At 43.1% G+C, this 9,919-nt stretch overlaps 2 protein-coding genes across 2 annotated transcripts; one reads left to right on the top strand and one right to left on the bottom strand.

Annotated features, from left to right (window-relative positions):
- The first annotated feature begins 2,563 nt into the window (after positions 1 to 2,563).
- On the top strand, positions 2,564 to 6,590 carry LOC128252356 (homeobox protein Nkx-6.1). Its single transcript, XM_052980013.1, has 3 exons — positions 2,564 to 2,821; positions 4,464 to 5,410; positions 6,016 to 6,590. The coding sequence occupies exons 2-3, from the start codon at positions 4,525 to 4,527 to the stop codon at positions 6,522 to 6,524; spliced, it is 1,395 nt and encodes a 464-aa protein (XP_052835973.1). The 5' UTR covers positions 2,564 to 2,821; positions 4,464 to 4,524; the 3' UTR covers positions 6,525 to 6,590.
- Positions 6,591 to 6,595: 5 nt separating this feature from the next.
- LOC128252343 (vam6/Vps39-like protein) lies at positions 6,596 to 9,883 on the bottom strand. The gene is made up of 7 exons (XM_052979996.1): positions 9,722 to 9,883; positions 9,180 to 9,652; positions 8,869 to 9,118; positions 8,548 to 8,795; positions 7,602 to 8,485; positions 7,140 to 7,542; positions 6,596 to 7,079 (listed from the first exon to the last, which is right to left on the bottom strand). Exons 1-7 carry the CDS (start codon positions 9,789 to 9,791, stop codon positions 6,777 to 6,779), a joined length of 2,631 nt encoding a protein of 876 aa, XP_052835956.1. The 5' UTR covers positions 9,792 to 9,883; the 3' UTR covers positions 6,596 to 6,776.
- Between the last annotated feature and the right edge of the window lie 36 nt (positions 9,884 to 9,919).

The following is a 9,919-nucleotide window of genomic DNA, read 5'->3' as shown; positions in this document are numbered from 1 at the left end:
TCGTATTGTTTTTGTTGTTTGCACCTCAAAAGTTATTAAAATTGTGGTAGATAAATGAAAAATAAAATATGTTTTTATGTAAATAGTATGTACGAACAGGCGTTTCCTGGCAGTTTAAAAGAGTAGTCCCTATTTCTCTTTTCCTCACTCTCCATTTTGTTCTGCTGTGGCCGCCATTGCTAAACGCCGACGCCAGAGTCTGCGTCTGCGTCGACGCCGACGTTGACGTCAGCGTCAAGTGGCTGGCCAATTCTTGTGGGTACATTAGCACTAATGATGATTGAAACGACAAACGTGAGGCCGAAGCACCCGAAAGGATCCTCTCCATTCCCAACTCTCTGTCCCCCATTTCCCCTTCCCCTTTTCGGCTGCAAATTCCTGGCTTTGATTTTTGAATTTGTATCTCTTTGGTTTTTTTTTGAAGAGGAATGGAAAGTTGGCGATGGCGTGGCGGTGTACATACATCGAGCCAATTTTTAAACCATTTAGTATCGTTTGAATAAATTTGTATAAAAATTAAATTTAAGTATAGCGCTTTTAAAAACCTCGGCTCTTACCCTTATATTACCTAATTTGACTGTGCATCCACAAGAGTTTTGGTAAAATTTATAAAAAAATCATAGGTGGACTTACTTTCCTCATGATTAAATTATTAAATGTAAACTATAAACTGCAAATGCTATAACTTTAAACAAAAGTTCTAGAAGTCTAAAATAGCTGAGGTGAGGTATTAGAAATACAATTTTAAAATTCTTTAAAAAATTTTCAAATTATTTATTTTGAGCTAAAAAATATGTTAAAATCATTTATTTTATTTTTCTCTGTGTACGCTCGGCATCATTCATTTGCTTTGTTCTCTTTTAGGATTTTCCATTTAACGTTCTCTTGCATTGATTTACTTTGATGGGCCGCTAATTGGGGCGCCTCCTTCGTCTTTCTGTGTCCGCCATGTCCGCTCGTAATGATCGTTGGCATTCCGTGTAGTTTATCAAACGGGAAATTGAAGACCCGCCTAGCGACAAATGGGGTGAAGCAAAGGGGTGGCTAATTTTGGTTGTGTTTGGGTTTGCGCTGTGGCCAAGTTAGATTGACTACTTAGTTGGTCGATTTCGGCTAAAAGTGAGTAGAACTAAAAAAAAATCTGGTTTGCTCAATCAGATTTTGTTTGTATTTTAAATACAAACAGCTAGGTAATTTTTATTTTTTACTAACAGGAATGGATGTTCTCAGATTTGTTTTATTAAGTTCCAAAGGACTGCGTTGCAATTCTACAAAATTCAAAGCTGCATTTTATACACAAAATATGTGAAAAAAACGTTTTCGAAATTTTTTTTTTTAATAATACTTTTATGCATAATCTGGCTTATTACCAATTTGACTGAAAATAATTCATATAATTTAATAAAAATTATAAAAAATATGATTTTTAAATTTTTTGCATTACCGTTACATAATTTTATTAAATCTTAATATTCAACTCCTTATTGTGTATCCACGATGTATTTTCATCGCTTATTGCTTCATTAATTATGTCTGTCCCCACATCGCTTTTTCCCAGGGACTTTTTACAAAAGATTATTAATCCAGCGCCGCCATATTGTTTGTTATTTATTTTTTCACTGCTTTTGGTTCCGCCCATTTTTCCATGAGCAAGGGAGACGGAGCAAGTGAGCCAATTACCCATATATATCATAATTTCAATAAGTTTTCATACACTCGCCCTCGAAATGGAACCGAATGAGTGTGGGCAAGGTTGCTCTGATAGGTAGGTGGTTTGGGTGGTGGGTGATTTTTTTTATGTAACTGCCTGGTGGTTGCTTCTGAATGATAACGATGATGATGACAAGGCTTCGGTTGACGATGTAATTATGCCTCTGCTTCATCTCCTTCTTCCTTCCTTACCCTCTTTTTTTCGTTGCTCTGCTCTTGGTTGAGAACAGGGTTGTCAGATATTTATTATTATTTCCACGAATCGTTCATTTTATACATATCTATATAAAAAAGATCAAAATAATTCAGTTTGCCTTTGGCCACAAGTACCTCAACATAATATTATTTCTCTATTAGTAAGATTTGGTATAAAGGAACAAAAAAAAGGGGTCGATTTAGGAATACTCTTTGAAAACTACAAATATTGAAGCGTTTTTTTTTTTCTTTAAGAAATGCTGAATAGAAATCGATCATACCATTGACTAAACTATGCTACTATATTTATTTTCCTAACTGCTTTAACTTTTGAAATAAAAAAAAAACTAAATATATTATTTGAATGGGTATTGTAAATACCAAAGTATTCTATTTATGAGATTTGAAACGTGAGTCCAAAAAAGTTTGTACAACCCTAGTTGAGAGCAAAAAATGTAGAAGGAAAAGCGGCTAGAAAAATCACAACGGCAGCTCACAAACACCCACAAAAGGAATCGCTCAGTTACACACACTGTTACGCCAAAGAAACGCTGCCAACGTTGACGCCGACGTCGCTGCCGGCGTCGGCTGCTGCCAATATTGTAAAAATTTTACGGCCACGAACTTTTGAGTTCAGTTTAGCTTGCAACACGTTCGCGTTCGCATGCGTTTCCGGTCATCAAAAGTTTAACCAGACTTCCGCTTCGATTTCCAGTGCGATTTCCGTTACAGCCGACCGTAAGGCGCATAACTGTAGGCAATACTTTTTGCAGTGCCGTCGGAAAAACTGTTTTCTTTTTTGCGGAACTGTCAGCGAAAATCGTAGTGAAATTTTGGATTTATTGGGATTACCTTACCTTATACGGATCACAACTGAAATTGGATTGAATGCACTTAGAACTCGATTGCTAAAAAGGTAAGTGCATGTTGCTGTAAAAACAAATTTTGTGTGTTAGCAAAAGACCGACGGCGTTCTAGTTCAAACGAAAAAAATCCGTATACTGCTTGGACAATTATGCAAATAATCAGTAAGACAAATATTTCTTGAGGAATATAAAATTGAACCATAAAGATAATATGCATTCCACATAATATAATATGTACCGTTTATGAATGTTGCCTTAATTGGTTTGTAGGGATAAAAAAATATATCTGCACCAATCCACATTTATGTATGTAAAGACAAATAAATTTATTTATTGTTTAAATGTTACTTTTTAAAGGTGTTCATATAAATTTTTAGTTTAACTTTACTGTTATTTGGTATAATTAATAATCAATTTATTTACAATATGGCTTTTGACGATAATAACGCTTTAAAAGATGTAACCCTTTTTCTTAATCTTTATGTTTAGCCCAAACCAAATAACTAAGCTATTAAGTAAACTATAAAAAAATAAAAGATTTTACCTTTGCAAACAATATCTGCACAAGTAATGCAGCTAGATTGTGTCCCAGAGATTCGAGTCCGGAATGTGTGCGAAATCCACTTGTTACACCCAATTTGCATTTCTCTAATGAAGCTCATTTGGCACGCACACGAGGTTGGCTTCAGCTGTTTACTTAAATCAGCTTAAATGCAGCTTGAGACATTCACATATTTGGCCAAGAGCGCAAACAATGGGAGACAACTGAGTGGATGGCTGGGATTTGGAACGGTTCACGCACCTGGAGAAGCAACTTCATCGGCAACATAAACAGCAGCAATTGCAGCAGCCACAATGAAGCAGCAAACTGTGACAAAGTCTCAATTAGGCTATCACATTGCCACTGATTCAGGTTTACCTGGGAATGCGTGCGAGCGAGAGGACTTGCAATTAAGCAAATGAATGCAATGGCTGAGGGTGCAAAACGGAATTGGTGCACTGGGAATAAACATCACCTATTTAAGCATTTCATAAATATATTAAGTTCACTATTTAATCTGATTTTTGTGTGATAAATATTGTTTTAATAAGTGCACTATTAAATCTGATTTTTGTATGAAAAACAAAGTTTTGGGATTTTCTTAGGATTAGTTTAGCTTTTTAATCAAATTTTTATATTAAAACTTTAAAACGCAAGTTGGAATTGTCTTACGAAGCATCCTCAAAATCAAAACATCTTATGAATATATAAGTAAATTACCAAGTTCAAAAATAAACACAGGCAATATATGAATATCTTCAGATATTCATTATTATTCTATCATTTCGACAGGCTTACATTTACAAAATTAGCTTAATCAAACGAATATACTTTTAATATATTTTTATAAAGCATGCAAATTAACTTATTAATAAATTATTGAGTAGTAGGAAAAGTTTGTCAAATTTTTGTCAGGTTTCTTTGCTGCGGGTAGGGAAAGGCGCCAGGGAGGGGCGTTGTCCTAACCTGTTGTTGTTTCATTGTCTAAGCTCAGACCACTGCTGACCAAGCACTTCATGGTAGAGCAACTTCCCCAGGCCGTGATTACATTTCACTTAATTGTGGATTTAATCAGAGTCGTTGACACCTGGCAGCCGCTGCAACTCAGCAACTGTGCAACAATTAATCTGAGGCATTTCTCCCATTTGCAGAAAGCGAGTCCCGGAGGCCAAGGGCAGTCGACAACTTGGAGACAGTGGCAAATACCTAAGCATGCTGCAGAATCCTTCCAAATATCACGCAAATCCCTTGTCGCACTTCCTGGCATTGCATAACACACAAGCCAGTGGCGGCGGGGGGTCAGGGGTCGGCGGACTGGGGAGTTTGGGAGGGGGCATCCCGGCACATGGTCAACCGCATCATGCGCTGCCCTCGGCGGCGCTGGCAGCGGCTGCTGCAGCGGCAGCCGCCGTCTCGGCGGGTCAGAGTTCATACCAAATGGAGCACCAGCAGCAACATAATAATCATCTGCAGCAGCAACATCATTATCAGCAGCTACACCACCCCCAACATGATGGCCACCACCCACCGACAACAGGCAGCAACAACACCACCGGCAGCAGCAACACGAGCAGCAACAGCAGCACCAACAATAGCTGCCACAGCAGCAACAGCAACCACCGGGAACAGTTGGCGGCGGCAGCTACTGCGACGTCGCACGCGCAGCTCATCGAGGCGGCAGCGGCGCATTCCTCCCTCGACGTGGGCAAGTCCTTCACCATCGCCGCCATTTTGGGCCTGCAGAGCCAGCGAAAAGACTACAACAATGCCATCAATCTGTCCCTGCACGACAACAACAACGGCGACGACAACAACAAGTGCTACACGAGCAACAACAACAACAACGGAAGCAGCAGCAGCAACAACAACAGCAGCAGCCAGAGTGTAAACAACTTCAATTGTGATAATGGTGCCGGCAGTGGACGTTACCTGCACAGTGGTCATCCGCATCCACATCCTCACCAGTCGGGATTCGCGGCTGTGGCCGCTGCCGTGGGAGCAGCTCCCTCCGCCCTGCAGAGCCTGCAGCAGCTCCACCAGCAACACCACGCCCAGCAGCAGGCCACGCTGAGCTTTCAGCGCGAGAAACTCAAGTCGGGTAAGAAGAATGACTTTAGTCTGTGTACATATATTGAATGCTACGATTTTGAAGGTAAGAAATACTTGCCTAAAATTCAAATGACGGGCCATTTTTTTATGGTAGAAGTACAACCAAATATACCTTATGGCAAAACAGATTTTTTGGTGTTAGTCTCATAACTGTAATTCCCGTAAAGTTAACGAACAATTTAATAAAACAAACTGATATGATAAATATCGAAATCTACATGCCTTTACAGGATTAATATTGCTTCTTATAAAATTTTATTTTAATTTTTGTTAGTTATTTTAATGGCTAACAAATTATCCCAATGTCCTTAAAGATAATTCAAAATGTAGATATACGGAAAATCTTATTACAAAACATCAAAGTTATTACTTAAAATTGTACATTGTAGAATTACACTTTTATATAAAAACAAAAATATTTAAACCAGATATGCTGGATTTAAAAATACATAAACAACATAAATTCTTTTCCAAGTAAGTTCGTTGTCATTCTTGATAATGATCTGACCTTAGCTTAAGTCTTTTTAATACAATCTTTTAAGAAATCAAAATCATTTAGTATCGAAATCTCATAATCCTTTTGTCATTCCCCAGACTCCCACAAGAAAAGCGCGCTGAAGAACAAGCGCGTCCGGACAATTTTTACGCCGGAGCAGTTGGAGTGCCTGGAGGCGGAGTTTGAAAGGCAGCAGTACATGGTCGGGCCAGAGCGGCTCTACCTGGCCCACACACTCAAGCTGACGGAGGCGCAGGTGAAGGTGTGGTTCCAGAACAGGCGGATCAAGTGGCGCAAGCACCACCTGGAGCTCACTCAGCAGCGACTCGCCATGATCCGACAGACTCAGCTGCCGGGCACGGCGATATTGGGCAATCAGGTGTCGGTGGCTGTCAACGCAGCTCATTCTGCGTCCACCGATCTCACAACCGGAGGCAGTGCAGCTTCGCCCAGCCTGCAGGAAGAGGATAACGAGGACAGCAAGCACTCGCTGTCGCTTTCCGGCGCCATGCCATCGATGAGTCGGGCTCAATCCGAATCGGATCTGTCCATCTGCAACGACTCCCTCGACGGCGATAGCCTCATGGATGGCAGCGAAGAGGCCTAAAATGCCTACCAGTGCAATGCAAATTTTCTGTAAATACAGCCAAATAAATATGTACAATATGCGTTTTATTTACCTCTGCGGCCTTTTTTGTCACTTTTAATTTATAAAAGCCAATATAAAAAACATAAGAAAGGAAAAGTACATGTTTGGAAGTCAATTGTTGTTCTATAACATCAATTAAAGAAAGATAAACATAATTAAATCTTATTCACACTTTATACTTTGATCAGTTATCACAAAAGAGTAATATTTTTATTGCTGAGCTGCCGCCCTGGCTATGCGATCGTGACAAGATAGGTGCACGATCTGCCCGTTTGGGTAGCGCACGAAGGCAGACTGGCTGGGTAAGCGCTTCCTGCACTCGGGACACACGCTGAACTCGTTTAGCTCGAAACTGATGCCCCGCTGCGCTTCCACCGCTGACTCCAGGCGCGTGGCCTCCGACTCCAGCAGGCCACACATCATCTGCATCTGGTGCTTGTCGGCCAGCTTCTTGCGTATCGACTTTTCCAAGTATTTCTCCAACTGGGGCATGGGCATGTCATCGGGAAGATGCTGCGGAAAACGGATTGAGTTTAGTATTTACAATTAATAAGAAGTGCATGTTAAGATCACCTCGAAGATCTCGAATGGATCGATTTTCGTGGCGTGGGCATTAAGCAGTTCCAAGGCCACCTCTCGGTTGACTTGAACGAAATCTGGATGCAAGGCTACGCCCTCATAGGGCGGTTCTGTGGGTGGTATCAGTATACACTTGATGAGAGTGTGGAATATGTTCTCATCTTCTTTGAAGTTAGCTTCCGCATAGGCCGTTGCCTTGGCAACATCGCCCAGCACATGGATGTATATGGACAGCACCTTATCGTGCTTCTTGAGCCGACCCAGGATGAGGGCGCGCTCCTCCAGCAGCATGTTGGTGGGGAATTCCTCTAGTACGCGATCCGGTGAATAGTCATTAGACTCATCCAGCATCTTGTAGAGCTTGGCGCGGAGTGGACTTAGTTCGGGAACTTCCTCTCTAGAATGCATTCGATTATAATCAACATTTTTAACTCAACACAATTACTTAAATCTCACCCTTTATCCTGCTGCGCAAGAAGTCGCTGATACTGCTCGCGATACTGCTTGATAAGCACATTGTGAAGCAGGGTGTTACTGTCCTTCCACACTGTAATTAGGTGCTCTAAATAGGGAGTGACCAGTGCCTTGTGCTTGCTTATCAGAAAGTCCAGGACTTTGGCTCTCGGCAGGGATTCCACCTCGATGAGTTCGTCAGTGAAAATGGACAACCCCTCCTCAGGATTTTCGTTCAGCACCCAATCAGCGAACTCGAAGATCAGCGGAAGATGATCAGTTCCCAGTTCCTGCAAATAGCGTATCGTTCGCTTTCGACCCTGCAGCACCGATCCCTCGATGCTCGCCTGCTCTCGGAGCAATTTAAGGGCATCCTTGTGTTTGCCCTTCATCTGGTAGAGGATGATCAGCTCCGAAATCTTGTTGTGCTTCTTCAGCGTCTTCTCAGACTCATCCAGGTGGCACTGGTTGAGTCGGAGGAGCGGCGCCACCAGCGAGTCGTTCGTCTGCAGGTAGCACTTAAGCAACGTGGTATCTATAATCTCCAGCAGGGATTTTGAACTACTCTTGGTGTCGCGCAGCTTGACCACCTCCCGCTGGCGGGCCAGGGCCAGATACTCGATCAGTGCCAAGTAGGCGTTCTCCAGGTCGCTATCCTCCAGCGCCTGAGCACTGGAAGTGGGCACGGCGGCATCCTCGCTGCCAGACTTCGCCTCAGGCACTAAGTTCGGAAACAGTCTTATTACATCGTAGGGGTCTATGGCTGCTTTCTCGAACTCCTTCATGGCCGCCGAGAACTCCTTGTTGGTAAATAGCTCCTTGGCGTAGAGCATGTGTATCTGGCGAATGGTTTGGGCTTTGTCCTTGGCCGGTTCATCGGATATTTGCTTAGAATTTAGATTATAAAGTGTTAATTATTTCGTTTAGCAGGAAGCATCTGTCTACTCACCGTCAGCTCAATGGCCAGTTGAAATTTCTTTTGCTGAAGCAACTGCTGACGCTGGATAGGAATTTCCACTAGGCGGATGCACCAAAGCTCTGAGGTGGCGGCAGCGAAGATGGTCCCCTTGTCGGCATGGACCAGGAACTTTGTCTTTTGCAGTTCGGGAATGCTCTGTACCAGAGTGTCCTTGCCCACCAGGCTGCGCACCTCGATAGCATTGTTGACCCGACCAACGGCATATGGCTCATCCCAGACTGTTAAAGATTGTATATTATAATGAATGGAAAATTGTAAAATAGAGTTGGCTTCCTATTAGGAAGTTCATACCCAAATCTAGCAAGGGACTCGACCATAGCAGCGGAGTGAGGGAACTATTGCTCTCCATGCCACCCGGTCGCACGTCAGTAGAACTGTTGTTTCCATCGGTGTCCTTATATCGACTGGGATCAACCACGACAAGGTAGCTGTCCTTGGAGATGCCCAGCATGTTGTTCCGAATGAGGCAGATGCAGGGATCCCTGCTGATACTGGAGGAGGTGAGGAACAGATCGTGCTTCTTGGGTGTTGTGCTGGATATCTTAAAAATCAAATGCGGGCATTAAAACACAATGTACCCATTATTAGAGAGCACCTCTTACATCGTAGATCACATATTCGTCCTTGTAGCCCACGCAGACGGCATGGCCCACCCAGCACAATGTGCGAGGCACGTCGCTTAGCTCGATGCTTAGCTTAAGGGAATCCAACATGGACTTTTTCCAGAAGAAGAACACCAGGCGACGTTTAATGGCGCAACACACCCGAATGAAGGTGCTCACATCGCCGGTGGTGGACTTTCGCGAATCCACGTCCATGGTGAACAACGTACAACCCTTCGTATCCGGAGCACTGTGCATAAAGGCGAAGTTGCTCTCGATCCGGCTAATGTCGCACACCTGCATTTGGTAGTCAGTGAGCACGAAGAGCAGGTTCTCCGCGGCAATCACCTCCATCTGGGTGATCGGTTTCCGGCTGAAATTCTTGTTGAACATCCGCATGTCCACGCCGGTCTCCTTGTCCACGGAGTACATGATGAGCTGCCCGCTGCGGGTGCCCAGAATGACATGGCTGCCTGGAATTGGATTGACGCGCCCGGTGAGTAACAGCAATGCTGGCGCGAAACATCCCGGACCCCACTCACCATACGCCGCAATGGACTCTATCTGCACGCCCTGCTTGAGGATTGAGTGCACGCTGTAGGCCTGGTGCATCCTGGTCCTGGCCAAAATAAAGGATTGTTTATTCCTCCGCCAACGTTTATTTTTTTTAGGTCCAGTGTGACCGTGCTGAATACGATTAAAAATGCCATTTCTGCTTTCTACGGAGTAAGTCTTTACTA

Source organism: Drosophila gunungcola, chromosome 3R (assembly GCF_025200985.1).
Source record: "Drosophila gunungcola strain Sukarami chromosome 3R, Dgunungcola_SK_2, whole genome shotgun sequence".
Classification (NCBI taxonomy): domain Eukaryota; kingdom Metazoa; phylum Arthropoda; class Insecta; order Diptera; family Drosophilidae; genus Drosophila; species Drosophila gunungcola.
This window is presented reverse-complemented; position numbering and strand designations above follow the sequence as displayed.